The sequence below is a fragment of the Bison bison genome, unplaced genomic scaffold (genome assembly GCF_000754665.1).
Source record: "Bison bison bison isolate TAMUID 2011002044 unplaced genomic scaffold, Bison_UMD1.0 scf7180017864165, whole genome shotgun sequence".
NCBI classification, from domain to species: Eukaryota; Metazoa; Chordata; class Mammalia; order Artiodactyla; family Bovidae; genus Bison; species Bison bison.
Window position 1 is genome coordinate 548,930 of NW_011494737.1, and position 19,233 is coordinate 568,162.

Here is a 19,233-nt window from a genome sequence, read left to right on the forward strand (position 1 = left end):
GGGGATAAAATGGTAAATAAAATGGTTTCCCATAATAGGATCTGGAAAGAGCTGTTAATAAATTAACTGCACAATTATTTAATTTTAATTTTTTTGAATTCAATCCAGAATCCCAGTGCAGTGGATCAAATTTAAAGACAACTTTTTTTTTTTTTTTAATATTTGTTTATTTTTGGCTGTGCTGGGTTTTTGTTGCTGCTTCCAGACTTTCTCTGGTTGCCGTGCACAGGCTTCTCCTTGTGGTGACCTCTCTTGTGGAGCACAGGATCTAGGGTGTTCAGGCTTCAGTAGTTGTGATGCACGGGATTACTAGTTGCAGCTCACAGGATCCAGAGTGCGGGCTCGCTAGTTGTGGCACACGGGCTCAACTGCCCTGACACAGGTGGGACCTTCTCAGATCAGGAATCGAACAGGTGTCTCTTGCATTGCAAGGCAGATTCTTAACCACTGGACCACCAGGGAAGCCCTAAAGGCAGTTTAGCCTGGTGTTTGAAGTTAGGGAATAATTTAGGAAATACTTCTCTGAGAAAGAATGTTTAATCTGAAGACAAATAGAAAAGAGAAAATTAGGTTGGGATGAGGATAGGAGCTTCTAGGCAGAGAGAGAAGCTTTTAGGAAAGAGGTGCAGGGAGACTTAAGGGCGCTGCACGAGGGTACTTGTGACTGGGGTTCAGGCAGCTGGAGATACGAGCAGGAGCAGAGCAGTAGTACCACTTGGAAGGTGTGATGATGATTTTGAGAAATTGTGCCAAGAGCAATCTGAAGGTATTAAAGAATCTAAATAGGAGTGGTCTACTCAGGCTTATGGAACTCAGTGGAATGGATTAGAGGGTTCAGGAGTGAGTGAAAGGGGACCTACTATGAAGCTAACACAGAAGAAAAAGCTGTTGTGGATTAGGGTTGGAGCAGCAGGGAAAATGAAGAGTGGCCTGATTTGGTAGAGATTTACAAGTACAGACAGGCTTACACTCTGATTGGATGTGTGAGTGAAATGAGAGAGAGGCACCAAGAGTCATTTCCAGGCTTCTTGTTAATGGCAGTGGTGCCATACATTGGATTCTCCCATAGCTACTATTCTTTGCACCCAAAGATGGAGAAGCTCTATAGTCAGCAAAAACAAGACCAAGAGATGACTATGGTTCAGAGCATGAACTCCTTCTTGCCAAATTCAGACTTCAGTTGAAGAAAGTAGGGAAAACCACTAGACCATTCAGGTGTGACCTAAATCAAATCCTTAATGATTATACAGTGGAAAGGAGAAATAGATTTAAGGGACTAGATCTGATAGAGTGCCTGATGAACTACAGACGGAAATTTGGGACATTGTACAGGAGACAGGGAGCAAGGCCATCCCCAAGAAAAAGAAATGCAAAAAAGCAAAATGGCTGTCTGAGGAAGCCTTACAAATAGTTGTAAGAAGAAGAGAAGTGAAAAACAAAGGAGAAAAGGAAAGATATGCCCATTTGAATGTAGAGTTCCAAAGAATAGCAAGGAGAGATAAGCAAGCCTTCCTCAGTGATCAGTGCAAAGAAATAAAGGAAAACAGAATGGGAAAGACTAGAGATTTCTTCAAGAAAATTAGAGATACCAAGGTAACAACGCAATGATGGGCTCAATAAAGGACAGAAATGGTATGGACCTAACAGAAGCAGAAGATACTAAGAAGAGGTGGCAAGGATACACAGAAGAACTGTATAAAAAAGATCTTCATGACCCAGATAATCACGATAGTGTCACCACTCACCTAGGCCAGATATCCTGGAATGTGAAGTCAAGTGGGCCTTAGGAAGCATCACTATGAACAAAGCTAGTGGAGGTGATGGAATCCCAGTTGAGCTATTTCAAATCCTAAAACATGATGCTGTGAAGTGCTGCACTCAATATGCCAGCAAATTTGGAAAACTCAGCAGTGGCCATAGGACTGGAAAAGGTTACTTTTCATTCCAATGCCTAAGAAAGGTGATGCCAAAGAATGCTCAAACTAATGCACAATTGCACTCATCTCACACACTGGTAAAGTAATGCTCAAACCTCTCCAATCCACGCTTCAACAGTACATGAACCATGAACTTCTAGATGATCAAGCTGGTTTTAGAAAAGGCAGAGGAACCAGAGATCAAATTGCCAAATCTGTTGGATCATCAAAAAAGCAAGAGAGTTCCTGAGAAACATCTATTTTTGCTTTATTGACTATGCCAAAGCCTTTGACTGTGTGGATCACAGTAAACTGTGGAAAATTCTTCAAGAGATGGGAATACCAGAGCACCTGACCTGCCTCTTGAGAAATCTGTATGCAGGGTCGGGAAACAACAGTTAGAACTAAACACAGAACAACAGACTGGTTCCAAATTAGGAAAGGAGTATTTTGAGGTTGTATATTGTCACCCTGATTATTTAACTTGTATGCAGAGGACATCATGAGAAACACTGGGCTGGATGAAGCACAAGCTGGAATCAAGTTTGCCAGGAGAAATATCAATAACCTCAGATACGCAGATGATACCACCTTCATGGCAGAAAGTGAAGAGGAACTAAAAAGCATCTTGATGAAAGTGAAAGAGGAGAGGGAAAAAGTTGGTTTAAAGCTCAACATTCAGAAAACAAAGATCATGGCATCCATTCCCATGATTTCAAGGCAAATAGCTGGAGAAACGGTGGAAACAGTGGCAGACTTTAATTTTTGAGGCTCCAAAATCACTGCAGATGGTGACTGCAGCTATGAAATTAAAAGATGCTTGTTCTTTGGTAGAAAAGTTATGACCAACCTAGACAGCATATTAAAAAGCAGAGACATTACCTTGCCAACAAAGGTCCATCCAGTCAATGCTATGGCTTTTATGGATGTCAGAGTTGGACTATAAGGAAAGTTGAGTGTCAAAGAATTGATGCTTTTGAACTGTGGTGTTGGAGAGGACTCTTGAGAGTCCTTTGGACTGCAAGGAGATCCAACCAATTCATCCTAAAGGAAATCAGTCCTGAATGTTCATCGGAAGGACTAAATTTGAAGCTGAAACTCCAATACTTTGGCCACCTGATGCATAGAACTCACTCATTGGAAAAGACCTTGATGCTGGCAAAGATTGAAGGCGGGACGAAAAGGGGAGGACAGAGCATGAAATGGCTGGATGGCATCACTGACTCAATGGGCATGAGTTTGAGTAAACTCTGGGAGTTGGTGATGGACAGAGAGGCCTGGTGTGCTGCAGTCCATGGGGTTGCAAAGGGTCGGACACAACTGAGTGAACTGACTGACTGATAGCTACTATGACTTTAAGGTTCAAGCTCAGTTCAAGAGTTGCCTATCCAGATCAGGCCTGCATGAATCACAGTCTTTCCAGTGGCATCCAGAAGCTACTCTTTTTTCTGATTGTCCTATTTATTTCACTCACCACAGTTATTATTATCTTATTTCCATACAAAAATATACACATATCTTACATCTGCCTCAAGTCTTCTATGCAAAGAAGCAAGACTGAAATAGTTATTTCGCTTATTCTAGCTTAAAGACATCATTACAATGTCTATCTCTAACAATTCTTTTAATAAATTCTGCTAAAATTATTCCTCAGAAATAAGTACATGCATACTGAGAAATCTTATAAGTTTTGTGAGGATTAGTAAATTAATGCCTGTATTGAAATGGTGGGATTATACCTAAGGCTTGAATAAAGGAGGGGAAACCCTGCTGCTGTAGTTAAGGATAATAATTATGACAGAGATGGATACTATTTGCATTTCAAATTTTGACACAAGAAAAAACCATTTTATTTGAAATAAGCTTTGACATTTCATGGGATTTTATACATCAAACATTAATTAGGTGGCAAAACAATTCATGGAGGAGTTACAGTGTTTAAGTACAAACCTACCATTTCTTTGAAAGATCTACCTATTTTTCTGTGAATCTGAGTCAAGTGGGTTTATAGACAATAAAATGCCTCTACCTTACAATTGAATGTAGGCTAATTAAGCTTGAAGATGTGGAAATGCCACAAATCTCTGATAAAAATAATAAGCAATTTACTTTTATTCCATAGTAGATCTATGGGTTTGAAAAGAATGGTGAAATTAAGATCCGGGTACAAGATTCAGCCAGAGTTTCAGAACAAACAGTTGGTTTATTCTGTACTGTAACCTGCACCTGGGGCTTCCCGGGTTGTGCTAGTGGTAAAGATCTCGCAAATGCAGCAGACATGAGAGATGTGAGTTCGATCCCTGGGTCGGGAAGATCCCCTGGAGAAGGGCCTGGCAACACACTCCAGTATTCTTGCCTGGAGAATCGCCATGGACAGGAGCCTGTAGGGCTACAGTCCATAGGGTTGCACAGAATTGGACATGATTGAAGCAACTTAGCACGCACATAATATAAAACAGCAACACCATTTCTAGATCTACACATCCTTCTTTAGAAAATGCAGGAAGAACCTTACATTATCTCAAAATCTGTCAGTAACTTGTGTGCAGACAAAAGAAAAGATACTTTAGTTTGCTAGAAACAGAAAGACTATTTCCCAGTAACAATTCAGGTGTTTATTTTGCATATAATACTTGGACCAGTTAATGAAGTAGGAAGCAGATCTCACTTTACATGGCAATATTATAAATATGGAGGGTCTTCACATTTATAATTTCACAGTTTTCAATTGAAAAAAAAGATATGAGGGATTATAAAGTACAATGAATTCTTTACAGATATGCAAAAATAGAAAATATAAACTCCTTTTTGAAGACTTGAGTCTAAACTACAGGTCAAACTAAAGCCAGAGATTATGGTTTCAGTGAACAGTCTTTGAGAAAGGTAAGAAAATCAGATATTTCATCACATGTATCTGAGAAGGCAGAGCTCTAAACTAATTTGTTGGCTTCCATAAACAGGAAAATGTTTTTAAAACATTAATTTGAAGACGTATGTACTCAGCTTCACTATCTAATCTTTTTATCCAACCATCTATTTATCATTGTATCTACCTTTCTGTCCACCTGCCCATCGATTTGTCCACTCATTTACCAGTTTCTCCTCCTTTCTCTGCCCCTACACTTCCCCATTGCTGCTGAGGTAAATTTTCCTTTTTGTATTTTGCTTTTCCTTTCTACACAAATTTGGCTTTTTATTAAATCTCATGACTATGAAAGTATTATGGCCAGCATTTAACAAACTTCTTCTGACTTTAAAGGCTTACATTTTCTCTAGTGAAATGTAATCTACTCTATAATACCACTCAAAATTCAATCTATCATTTCACCCATATGAAGTGGCCTGACTTCATTTGTGAATCACAAAACGATCAAAATTCTGTGCTTGGTTCTTCCCTCTTTGCCTGACTGCAGGAAGAAAAAACACAACTCATTTCTTAAGAAAAATGATAATGTTTGCTTTTTCCAACTAAAGTGAGCATCGTGATCCATTTATTTATTCATATTTGCAGCCTATAACGGTACCACAAACTTGGGTAGGGGAAACTGAATATACTGTTCAAATGAGAGAATCACTCCCTCTTTATTTTTCCCCATCTATACTGTTATTGGGGGTAAACAGTGTTCCTCTACTTGAAAAATTCTCAGAACCACAGTGAGTGGAGGAGGGGAGGAATAGATCAGATACCTATTTCACTTTAAGTTTTTCAACATGACATAAAACATAAGAAAAATGGGGAGGTCAGAGCAGAGGAAAGAGGATGGAGCAAGAGAAAGGAAGGAGGGAAGAGAGAGGCAGTGAAGAGAGGAAGAGAAGGATGGGAAAGGGAGGAGGGGTGAGAGAAGTAAAGAAAAACTGAACTCTGCTGGATACTTTCCATTTCTTAAGTCAGAGAAGACCACTTTCCATCCTCCTCCATCCTTTTCTCTGTCTTAAGAAATGGACTTACATGATATGTTTAAGACAACATCTCTCCCTTTGGCTTTTGTTTGGGTTTGGCTAGTGGGGAGGCTTGGAGAAGGCAATGGCAACTCACTCCAGTACTCTTGCCTGAAAAATCCCATGGGCAGAGGAGCCTGGTAGGCTGCAGTCCATGGGGTCGGGAAGAATCGGACATGACTGAGCGACTTCACTTTCACTTTTCACTTTCATGCATTGGAGAAGGCAATGGCAACCCACTCCAGTGTTCCTGCCTGGAGAATCCCAGGGACGGGGGAGTCTGGTGGGCTGCCGTCTATGGGGTTGCACAGAGTCGGACACTGTTACCAATTTTTCACCATTCCTTTGATCTGGCAACCATAGGCCTGGGGTTGGGGAAAGCTCCATCTGTGTTCCTAGCATTGGAATTCCTCTTAATCCCTTGCAGTTCACCTTTGTTCCCTCAATACCACTGTAAACAAATTTTCTGCCCAGGTTCCATCTGTTTGCTGTTGGGACTTGGGTACTGAGGGAGGAAACGAGTAAAAGGATGAATTCTGTGGAAGATGTTTTGGGAAGGAGGGAGAGAAAACAGAGAAAAATCACTATGGGAAGTGCATGCAGATTCTCTCTCAGAGGTTTACAACATCAATATTTAAATATGTTGGAGTTTTGTGGTAGCCTGTTCAACTACCATTATGTTTAATGAATGGGATAAATACTTGGAGGTATGATGGATACACCAAGGAAAAGAGTGGAGACAAGTGAAGAGAGACTAGCTAAGTGGGTATGGGATATAAAGGCCATCATGATCTATTCACTGTGTAGCTGGTATTGTTGCTAAGCATGACATCTTATTAAAGGTAGACCCAGTTAAACACCAGCTCCAACGCTGACCTGGCAATAAGCACATAAGTCGATTTGCAGGGATTAAACGTTTGACAGTTCTACAAATTTATAAGTAATCTAGCTAAGGCATTATAAATTTCAACTATCTAAACTGTATAATCTTAATATATTTTTACAGATGCTATAGGATTATACAGAAACCTTCCAAAAGAATGGAACATATCTGTTATAAAATAAAAACATTCCATCCCTAAATCAAATGGGCAACAACTGTCTGGTCTTTGCAAGGAACTGTGTCTTTTGTCATAAGATTAGAAGGTCTGCAGAGGAAAGGAAAGAATTAAGCAATATTATCAGTTAAAGTCACCGGTAATTTCTGCAATGAAATACGCCAACCATATTCAAGAATTATCATGAAAACACAGCTTTCTAGGTGAATTATTGCTGAATTAATGTTAACCCCCAGGCTAAGTATGTAGGGAATATTTTTTAAAAGTTGCTAATGTAAGGTGATATGCTACTGATCTTTTAATCTGGTCACATCCAGTAAGTTATTTGCCCTGGGGTCTGAGCTACATTGTAATAAAATCAAAGAACATAAAAACTGTGGCAGGAACAGTACTGAAATTGGAGAAGCATCATTATGAATAGCAACAAGTATGGAGATGCATATGTAAGAGGGTAACTGGAGTCAATATAACCACTGGTCTTCCATGATTTAGGGTAAATAGATAGTTATGGCTCATCTGCTAAATGATCTACTGGGTAGATATTTATGGATTATTATACAGTATATTATTGAGGATAAGCCTGGTTAAAAACAAATAGAGAAAAGAGCAAATGGCACAGACAGGCTTTTAGTGAGGCCATCACTTGTAATATTTCTCAGGAAAAATCTCTTTCAAAAATTCCTCAGCATAGCTAATGTGCTATAGAAGGACTCTCCATTTTAGGAGTGCATAAATCTGCACAAATTGCTATAATAAGGATTCATCCCATAGCCCTTTTGGCATAAATGCACATCTGGTCTCTGTTTGTAATGAAATCAATTCAAAGCTCCACAGTGCATTAATAATAAAAATGTTCAACATATTGCAACCAAATAAGCCCTGCAAATTTGAGTCTGCAAGATTCTGTCACACATGTGTATACTTTTAACACTGATAAATGAATAGGTTACAGAACATTTATCAAATGGATTAAGATTCCAAAGGTAGATTTTTTTTCTTTTGGTAATTATTATTTCCACAGGAAAATCCATATGTATGAATACTAGAAGCTTTTGCTTGTTTGATTTATAATACCTCTTGGACTTTTATATCTGTAGTTCACAATACAATAAAATTTGTATTAATAATAAAACTATTATAAGCCATAATGCCAGTTTAGGGGAAATACACAGATTTGCCCTTTATGAACAAAAAAATTCTAGAATTAGCTCACAGCATATTAGAACTGTCATTAAATCTTGAGTTAAAATAAAATGGGAGAATTTTTCCACATTAATTAAAACAAACATTGACTATTTTGTTTTTAGCTGTTATATTCAACAACCGAGGATCTAGAACTGGCAAAGCCTTCCTTGACAGTCACATGGTTTACCTTCTGTGTTATATGGTTGACCCAAGGAGAAGAACAGTTGCTAAGGTCTGGTCCCTGGGGGTCCCAGATTCCATCAGGAGCCAGGCAGAGATAAGTTGATACTCCTAAAATAATGAGAGAAATAGGTCTGCTTCAAATATTCAAACAATCTTCATTATAATGACTTTATGTCCATGATATTTTTACATATGAGCAAAAGATAAGATTGTGATCATTGAACTGAGGTAATGACTATTAAAGTACCATTTACAGTACCTGGCAAGCAAAGCAACTATCATTAGAAAATCATAACACAACAAACACTCAGTATTTTTAAAGCATTTACGGACAACTACACCAGGTACAGGGAATAATTTCATGAATTAAATGAATAAGCCTCCATGGGGCTTATTGCTTGAGTTTTCAGATGTAAGGTAGCAGCTGAGTCATAAAGGAATCACTCTGCAAGGTGGGTAAGGGCATTCCAGGCAAAGGAAAAATATGGTGTCTTTGGGAATCAAGTGTTTTGAATTGAGGTCTGCTGGGTAGGGGAGTTGTATTTAATGGAGTTGGAAAGGCTGGCAGAGCCAGATCGTAAACGCCCTTGTCTGTCATCTGCGGGTGTTGGAAAATCAATGAAGGCCATTAAGCAGAGGAGACAAATGGGCTGATTTAGGTTTTAGAAAGATATCTGTGGCAGCAGGATGGAGGATGAATTTCGGGGAGTGATGCGGGGGCTATGAGGAAGCTATCACAATAATTCAAGTGAGAAAAGACTGTGTGGGCCTGAACACAGGATCAGCACAGGGGACAGACAAAGGGTAAAAGTAAGACCACAGCATAACACAGTCACCTGGGAGGGAGGGTTTCAGGTTTTCTTTAAATCTCTTTCTTCATTTTCACAGAAATATAACGACATATTTCTGTAGGTCTTTACAGTTTGCTAACTGCTTTCAAAGAAAAAGTACTTCACTAAGCTCTACAACAAACATCTGAAGAAGTTGGTGCTATTATTATTTCTCTTTTAGAGATAAAGGAATTGAGTCTAAAATTAGGGAGACAGTTCTAGAGAAATTAAAAATGTTTTCTGATTCCAATACCATAGAAAACAATGGGACTAAACACTGTGCACCTTCATAACGGGAAGAACGATTTCAGAATAATTTTAAACACTTTGCTGAAAAAAATTAAATGTGCATTTTTATAAAAATCAATATACATCTTCTGATCTTCCCATCACTTCATATACCATGGAATTCAAAAGTACACGTCCACATTGAAACTTTGTTAAGACAAACCTATTGAAGTAATCAAATCAATAAAACCCAGAGACAGAGTCCTAACAATGTTAGTCTAATGACATCTATTGCCTATTTGTTTTATTTACATATTTTATGGAATAATTCAAATTTTATGCAGGGTATCAAGTATTAATTTTATGATGATTTATATGTAACAATAAGAAATCAAACTATTTCTGAGTTTGGGATATTATGAATTGTTAAGCGTGAGAAAAGCAGGGGGCGGGGATGTGGTGGTGGAGGGCAAAGAGCTATCCAATTCTTGACTGTTCCCTACAGAAAACGATGCAGGATTGATGTCTCCAGTGGTTGCTGGGTAAGAGGAGGTTGGCTCCTCCCAGCATCATCCCTGACAACAAAGAGCCTCTGATTATTAAGGCCGGCTATGAGGACTGGTAATAAAAGATAGTTAAATCTTTTCTCTTGTTAAATGATATGTAGTTCCAATGATTATCTAATATAGAAGTCCTCAGCCTAGTTTTGTGTAATATATATTTGATGGTAACAAGCATGAGAACTAGTGCCCACCAACCCAGTGATTTAACTCTGAGCTTTTGTGTAGAAGAGCTGGCTCTTTGGAACTTGTGCTGTGCTGTGTTTAGTTGCTCAGTTGTCCAACTCTTTGTGACCCCATGGACTGCAACCTCCCAGGCTCCTCTGTCCATGGGATTCTCCAGGCAAGATTACTGGAATGGGTTGTCATGCCCTCCTCCAGGGGATCTTCCCAACCCAGGGACTGAACCCAGGTCTCTCCGATTGCAGGTGGATTCTTTACCATCTGAGCCACCAGGGAAGTCCCTTTGGAGCTTAATTGAAACTTGACCTAGAAACTGCATGGCATGGGTGAGAACTACTGGTCTCATAAATATTACCAGCAGATTCTCACCTGTGACTTCTTTAGGGTGCATTCTCAAACTCTGGCAATATTTTGCTTTCAATTGTAATTCGGCTGAATCCAGAATGTAATCAAATGTTAAAATATGTCATGACAAAAACCAAACAAACAAACCCCAAACCACACCGACAACAAATAAACAAGACAAGAAAATGCTAGGAAAGCAAGCCAAACTAGCAATACACCTTTAGCTTAGTTTTGCAGGACAAACTTACCTATAGTTCCTGCAGGGCATGGCTGCTTCGCCATCTGTCCTTGACGCGTCTTAAACCACATGATTTCACGAGCTTCCACAGCCTCACAGCTCTCTTCCAGAGCTGGGATTTGGGGCGATGCTGATGGAAGGTGTGTGGTAATGTCATTAAGCACCTCGACAGCTGGAGATGGGGTGCTGGTACTCCGGTTTCTTCTTCCTGACACTGAGGGGGTGGTACTCCTGCCTGGGCTCCAGGTTGTGGTCCGAAGGGTGGTACTGGTGGTGGTGCTTCCCGTGCCAAGAGGTCCTGTGGTAGAGATTTCTGAAATAAAATCCAGAAGAAAACACCTGCATTGCTGGTTCACAGTAGGACCTAAAGACATCCTAGTATGTCAGAAGTCTTCTTTATTTGACGATTCAAGGAGCTTTAAACATGGGAAAGATAAACCAATGTCAAAATTTGAGAGTGCCACTTGAGTATCAAAACAAGTCATTTGACTAATGTTAAATGTAGTCTTGTCTGTGGTTCTCTTGGACTTCAATTATAGAAAACAAAGTTACAGCGCAATTCAACTCTTCAGTAAGCTTTAAGAAGCTTCAGGACTTTTCAACAATTAGGGGATTAAATATTTTAAAGCCCTCTCTGTACCATTTTCAAACTCAGTATAGATAGGGAGGGAGCTATATACTGAAAACAGTATTCTTTCCACATTAACTGTAACATGAGTTTCTAAACTGTTGCAAATAGAGGAGAGACCAAAAAAAAAAAAAAAAAAACCATCAGAAATTTAAGTGCTTACAAACTAAAAAGTAAAAGAGCAATTCTGAATCTCCTTAACACAAATTGGAGTAGCTTGGTGATTTTACTCTGATGCTGTTATTGTATCATTGTATCAGAACTTTCAAGCTTGATATTTGTTGTTCAGTCACTAAGTCGTGCCTGCTTTTTGAGACCCCATGGACGGCAGCGTGCTATTCTTCCCTGTCATTCACTATCTCCATAAGTAGTTTCCTATTGGTGTGTTCATAAATTATTTACTAACTAGATTTTTTTAATTGGCATTTTCCCAATGTACTCCAAAATCCAAATGAAAGTGGTTATTCCCAATGTACTCCAAAATCCAAATGAAAGTGGTTAGGCTATTTGACGAAATATTAAGTGAAAAGTGAAAGTGTTAGTGGCTCAATCAAGTCCAACTCTTTGTGACCCCATGGACTGTATCCCATCAGGCTCCACTCTGCACTGCATTCTCCAGGCAAGAATACTGGAGTGGGTAGCCATTCCTTTCTCCAGAGGATCTTCCCACCAAGGGATTGAACTCAGGTCTCCTGCATTGCAGGCAGGTGCTTTATCATCTGAGCTAACAGTGAAGCCTAGATATTAACAGGTTATTAAATCTATAATGTATACAAAGGAATGTCCTAATAATATTATAGAAATAACCACTGCAGAGAATCATCTTTCTGGTATAATACAGTCAGATTCCCATCATAGGAATACAAGCATATACCAGCCCTCCACATACATACACTGCTTTTCTAACTGTAAGGTTAGAAACTACTCAGCCTCACTTACAGGCAACAAACAGTAGGGGCACTGGCTCCAATCAGATTCAAAGTATCTCAGGATTAAGAAACTGTAGAGAGTCCTGTGATGAACCTTCTGTTTGCCATTCATGGTCTGCTTTACTGTGCCATCAACTAGACTCTGCTAATCCAGCAGAGTTGCCAAATCCATCACAGTGCATTTGGGGTATAAAACAGGACAGAGGTGCTATTTGCTATTTTGTTTTCTTGCTTATTTTTCTGTTTCCTCTCTTCCTCCTTTTTCTCTTGTGTCTCCTCTCTCTATGGGAATGGTAATGTTCGTAACTACATTTACTCAAAGTTCATACAAGAAAGCAGAGTATTCTCTTTTCCCTTCTTTTGCCTTATACACATATACTTAAATTGTCAGGTCTGGCTGATTCTGTCTCATTAAAAAACTTTTTTTTCTTCCCAGTCATCATTACCTACGCTCAGCCTATCATCATCAGTGAATGAAAACAGCAGTCTTTTAACATTTTACTAATAAAAGCAAAAAATGTGAACAGTAGTATTTCACTAGCTACTTTTGCAAAATACAAATTCAGGATTTATAAAGTAAAATTATTGACCCAGCATTTAATTCAATTCAAATATAAAATTTAGCAACATATTTTAAAATACTAAGTGAAACTGAATTCTTAAAATAATCAACAGTAAGAATGATTTTAATATATGTTTTTTGCATATAAAATTATCTGGATGTTTCAAAAAGAAAACATAAAATTAAGAAAATTTAATAATAAAAACTTGAAGTTTAAAAATTATGTATTGATATTAATTAATGTTAAAATTAAGTGATATAATTTTATTAATATTAAGCAATAGGTTTAAAAATGTGTGTCAATGGTGTCATTGCTGGGATTTTAACACATTTTCTGTGCAAATTTTTCCAGCTGATGGAAAAAGTTCTTTTTTGACTTCTTACTGCCTGATGGAGTAGTAAGGCAATAGTTAAAAATCAATTTCAAGTTATCTTTTCTGATTCCAATTTCAATAATGCCATCTCTCATTTGGACTTTTGAAGGAGCCGTTTTGAATAACAAATTTTTGAAAGGAACTGTAAATCTTCTCATTGATAGTGAGCTACAGTTTTTGTTTCAAGCAAAGCATTTTGAGTTCTTTGTCTTCTAGTTCAGTCATTGATTTTCAACTGTCCTCCTTTTCTTCTTGAGAATTATGTAGGTACTAACGAATGCTTTCTGAATAAATACATCCTTCTTCAGTTAGATATTTTAATTAACATACAACGCTCTGAGAGAAGAGATTTGTTTGCAATCATGTTTGCTCTGATAAAGATGCTGCACCATTACATGTGCATCACATGTGTGGTGAGAAGATTCTTCAGCTTACTGTGTCAATTACATGGTTAATGCACGAGGAGTAATGACATTATCACAAGATTTTGCTTGCTATAATTCCAGACTTGCCAAGTTTGAATGTATTTGTCTTTTAGCATTGATTTAATATGATCATTATGCTTTATTTAAATGATCCAGATTTCAGATTTTTAGCGACTACAGTATCCTACCAAACTATATTTAGCAATAGCATCACATAATGAAAATCAATGTTCTTTATTTTTCTTTAAAATTTCACTATCCAAACCATTCTCTACCTTTTGCCAGGGGCATTCTTAGGGTATACACTGGAATAGGTGACTCACCAGATTAAAATCCTTGAATGTTTTCCATCTGCCTTCCAAACAAAGGCTGATTGCTTTTTCTTCATGCCTATAGCCCTTAGGAGTTTCTTCCTTCAGCTCATGTACAATGTTTTTTCATCTTTACTTCTTCTCTTAAACCATAGGAAATCACCAGTAGTTTCCCAGCTGTCCTATTCTTTTGGCCCCAGGGTCTTTGCATATGCTACAGTATTCCTACCCTCATTTCCATCTGATAATTCCTATGTATTCTGTGGAGTCTGGATTGGATACAATCTCCATCAAGAGACCTTTTCAAATTTAACATGACAGGATTATGTGTTACAATGTGTTATGAAAAAATTATTTTCTCAACTTTTAGCCTTGTGTCTAAGAGTTAATAAGCTCCCAGCCAATATAGATGACCATCAGGGATAGGTCAAGGAAGCAGGGGAGGGTCCCACTGTAAAACTTCACAATAGATAGGAATGGATAAATGGGGAAAACAGCAAGCAGGGCATCTAAGAATATCTACAGTTGATGGGCTGGAAAATATATTTTATCAATGCATTTTACTCTCCATTAAGAAAATTCTTATCTCAGAACAATCATATTTAAATTGAATTATTTTTGTGAAGCATTAACACTGATAAAAATTATATTTTTATGTTTAATTTGTTATGAAGTACATTGTAAGGACTTCATTTAGTTTAATACAGAAATACTAATGTTAAGGATCAGTATAGAACTTTTTCCCTCAGAGCTGTGCTTCAGAGAGATGTCTACAAGCAGGGTCATATCTTTCTGTTTGACTTTAAGCAGAGTAAAAGTCTATTTCCAAAGCTGTCTCTGATCCTTCATCCCTTCCCTTCCATTTACTGCCATGTAAGACTTAACAAGGGCTCTGCTCAATGCCAGCTTTTGGAAGAGTAAGTACAACTAGTGATATATACATGTGTGGCCAGCACCCAAGAAAGAACCTTTTATTGGTAGATGCTATGGGGAAAGATCTACATTTATTAAAGAGTGTTACCAACACACTTGGCAAAGTAAATGACAGAGAACAACAGATTAATAAACATTTACTATCAGTCATGGTATTGCTGGAGAAGGGACTGGAAACCCACTCCAGTATTCTTGCCTGGAGAATCCCATGGACAGAGGAGCCTTGTGGGCTACAGTCCATGAGGTTGCAAAGTGTTGGACACACATGACTGAAGTGACTTAGCACAGGACATGATATTGTTATTTATTCCTCAACACAACTGAGAATTATTGATTGCTTACCACGTGCTGTTCTAAACACTGGGATACTGATATGAACAACAAAAACAACAAAAAGTAAAAACTCCTGCCCTCAAAGAGCTCATATTTTAGTATGATAAACAGGACAGAAATTAGAATATATAGCATATTAAATATTTAAAAGTGCTAATGACAAGTAGAAAAGAAAAACAGGGGAAAATAATCAGAAGTGTTAAAAGAGGGAATTGCAATTTTTAATAGGGTGTCAGGTTTTGCTTGGCTGTTAAGGTGACAAGGAAGACCTGAAGGAAGTGGAAGACTGAGAGATGTGAATAACTGGGGAGCTTTCCAGGTAGAGGGAAAAGCATCTGCAAAAGTCTCTATGCAGTGAGATGGCCAGTGTGGCTGGAGCAACATGAGGGAAAACCAGTATGAGATGAGAGCACAGAGGTGTTGAGGGACTGAGCACATAGGACTTTACAGGTATGGGGAGGACTTCAGTATTCACTCTGTCTGGTGTGGGAAGCCACAGTAAGTTCTGAGCAGAGGAAAGATATGATCTTAGGTTCAGTTCAGTTGTTGTGTTCAAGAGTAAATGAAATGGAAGTAGGGAGAACAAGTTCCTATTTGACCATATATTTGAGGGTTCAGTGGTGATGAAGATGACTGGAATACTATGGGTCACATGCATACAGACGAGAACATGGGGCTGTAAGAGAGGTGATGGCTTTTGAATATGGATACTATGCTCCTCATTGGTACATACTAGGCCTTCAATAATGTTCGTGGAATTGAGTCAATGCCTGAGTCTTTATTTTAACAAAAGAAGAGTTAGTCCTTCTCAAGTAAACTCTTCTTCAGCTTCATCTCAAATACTATTATTTACTTAAAATTGAAACGACCACATAGACATATTAACTTCAAACAGTATGAACATATTTCTGAGAATTCCTGAGTTATAATCAGCAGAGTTATGTTGATTTTCTCATTACAGTAAAATTTCCAGAAGTTTTGATTTATGAGAATATTAAGTAAATTTTGTTGGTTACAAAACTATGCACACACAAAAACTGGGGGAATAAATTCAACTGAATTGAATTTACTGATTTCTCATCAAGCAGCAAAACATTCAGAGTGTAATGCTGCTGAATTGGTATTAGGATTTAGAATAATTCCTTACTTACAGCCTCAATATTGTATTTTATTTCCCTAGTTTTGACATCATTGTTACTGAATGATGTAACATCAGTAACATCCAGTTACTGAAGTTATCACCTAATATTTGCAGTGACATATGTTTTATTATTAACTTGTGAATTGTAGTTTACCTATGAAGACAAAGTGGTTCCAAAATATATGGGTTATACATGATTTATTTATAAGTATGAAGTTAAATTCAGGAAAAAGAAAATTATTCTGTTTCTGGAAATGAAACACTCAAAGTGAATAGGGAAGAAGAGCTCATAATTTAAGCTCCAGTTTTTTTTTTTTTTTAAGAATGTAATTTTAGAAACTTTGATCTATTGCAGATGCTTAAAGTAATATATATGTTGTCATCCCTGTTATATATGCACAAGTTCCTAAGAAACTGATAAAATGTAAGGCCTTTGTTCAAGGTGGCTGAAGTTCTCAGCTATTTGTTTTGCTGTTTATGTCTAGAGTCTGGAAAAAAGAAGGTCATTAGATTGTATTCTAAGCACTTTCTTAAAAGCAACAATTAAACAAACTCAAGTATTTTTTTTTTTTTTAACCAAAGAACCTAACAGTGACACAAATGGGAGATCCAACTCATTGCTGGAATAGGAATACAAGATTGAATATGACATGGCCCCTCTCCTCAAGGAATTTATAGGGTAGGGTAATCAGGCTTATTGTATTATGAGTTGTAGACAGTCAAATCTTGGCTCTTCACTGTGCCTATCATCTCTCTAACACTGATAAGACCACTAAACATTTCATTTTCCTCAGGTAATTAAAATTATAAAAAAGAAAGAGAGCTGCATAATCGTCATATAAATGATACTTAATTTCAAGTAAAAACATAAACATTCTTCTAAGTCACTTAATAATCAGCATATAGATTACAGACTTGATAAAGTAATTCATCCTTCCAAAACCACATTTAAACTCTTCAACTCTATAGCTTATTGAATGCAAGGAAATTTGATATTCTACTCTGTTTTCCATGCAAATATACTATCTGACATATATTAAATACTCAGTAATTCATGATGAGTGCATGATATAATAATTATCTATGCTTTATTTTGAAAGTATGTTCAGATATATGTATATATGTAACTGTATCTCATTACATTAAGGTTTCAATAAAGTTGGATTAAATAATTTAATTGTTCATTCCAGATTAAATTTTGTATGATTTAATTTACAGGAGTTTCAAACTGTCACTTCCATAATATTAAGCCATAAGATTAGTATCAGAAAATACAGACCTAGACTCTTGAGAAACTTACATATTTATATAGATACTGGTAATTCCATTAATTTCCTCTAAAATAAAGGAAGGGGTAGAAATTGTCTTTATTGTTGTTCAGTTGCTAAATCGTGTCTGAGTCTTTGCGACCCCATGGACTCCACTATTCTTGCCATAAGAACCCCATGAACAGGAACAGTATGAAAAGGCAAAAAGATATGACACCAGAAGTTAAGCCCCCCAGGTCAGAATGTGTCCAAATACGCTACTGAGGAAGAGTGGAGGGCAGTGAAAATGACACTCAGTTGTGGATGTGGGACTCCCTGGTGGCTCAGATGATAAAGTGTCTACCTACAATGTGGGATACCCGGGTTCGATCCTTGGGCTGGGAAGATCCCCTGGAGAAGGAAATGGCAACACACTCCAGTACTCTTGCCTGGAAAATCCCCCGGATGGAGGAGCCTAGTAGGTTACAGTCCATGGGGTCGCAACAAGTTGGACACGACTGAGCGACTTCACTAATAACTGATAATGTGGATGTGTCTGGTGGTGAAAGTAAAGTCTGATGCTATAAAGAATAATATTGCATAGAAATTGTCTATCTTGAGAGAATTAAGTGTTTGAATGATTAGGCCAAGGTATTTTCTGTTTTATATTCAATAAAAAAATTCAGGACATTTATCTCTAAGGCAAATGTTTTGACTAGTCCTCATGTTGGGAACTTAGTAATTTCTCCTCACTCAAATATATACCAAATAGTTTATTTTCTTTCTACTATCATGCCAACCATGCCTACTGAACACATTCCAGATAGTATAATAAAAACCTCCCCAGTTTGCTTTCTCCTGGTGATTTTTCTTTCAATAAGATGGAGTCATGCATTTCACAGGTAGTAATAAATGGATCAGAGAAGCAAATTGTTAGGAAAAAATTACAATTTGGAATAATAATTTTGAGGTTTCTCTACTAAAATATATGGATATACATATATATATATACACACACACATATGCATAAACATATACACAAATACATGCATATGCACATCTCACATATATTTTAAATTGCTAGGGAAACAAGCAAATAAAATGGATACTGATTATACTGAGTTTTTTTTTTTTTAACTCCAAAAGAATTATGTTCATTTTCAGAGGCCTATGAAGAGAACTCAAAGGCTTCATAAAACAGTATATTAAAAAATTTAAAGACACTGAGGTGTACTGGAAAGAACATTCATTTTAACTTCAAATATTGGATAATCATCTACTAGCTGTGTGGATTTGGTCAAGTTAATTCTCCAGAAAGCAAAAATTAAAGCTTTAAAGATGTGGATTCCTATATTCACTTGAATATAGGACATACAATATATTACATGTTATAATGTGTTCAAATTATTAAAAATAATACAGACTTACAATAGATATTCAGCAACAATCCCGGTAGATCATCTGGTAAAGAGTCTGCCTGCAATGCTGGAGACCCTGGTGTAATGCCTGGGTCATGAAGACTCCCTGGAGAAAGTATAGGCTACCCACTAAAGTATTCTTGGGCTTCCTTGGTGGCTCAGATGGTAAAGAATCTGCCTGCAATGTGGGAGACCTGGGTTCAGTCCCTGAGTTGGGAAGATTCCCTGGAGGAAGGCATGGCAACCCACTCCTGAATTTTTGCCTGG

General features: G+C 37.5%; 1 protein-coding gene across 7 annotated transcripts in view; it reads right to left on the reverse strand.

Moving 5' to 3' along the window:
* Positions 1-19,233, reverse strand: part of LPHN3 (latrophilin 3) — a 952,179-nt gene that overhangs the window by 176,142 nt on the left and 756,804 nt on the right. For 6 of the 7 annotated variants that reach the window (XM_010841647.1, XM_010841644.1, XM_010841646.1 and 3 more), the window contains 2 exons: positions 10,676-10,978; positions 8,286-8,389 (listed from right to left, as the gene is read on the reverse strand). In XM_010841647.1, the coding sequence (XP_010839949.1) occupies positions 8,286-8,389; positions 10,676-10,978 (407 nt within the window). The remainder of the gene's footprint in view (positions 1-8,285; positions 8,390-10,675; positions 10,979-19,233) is intronic. The other variant, XM_010841645.1, reaches the window with a different exon arrangement.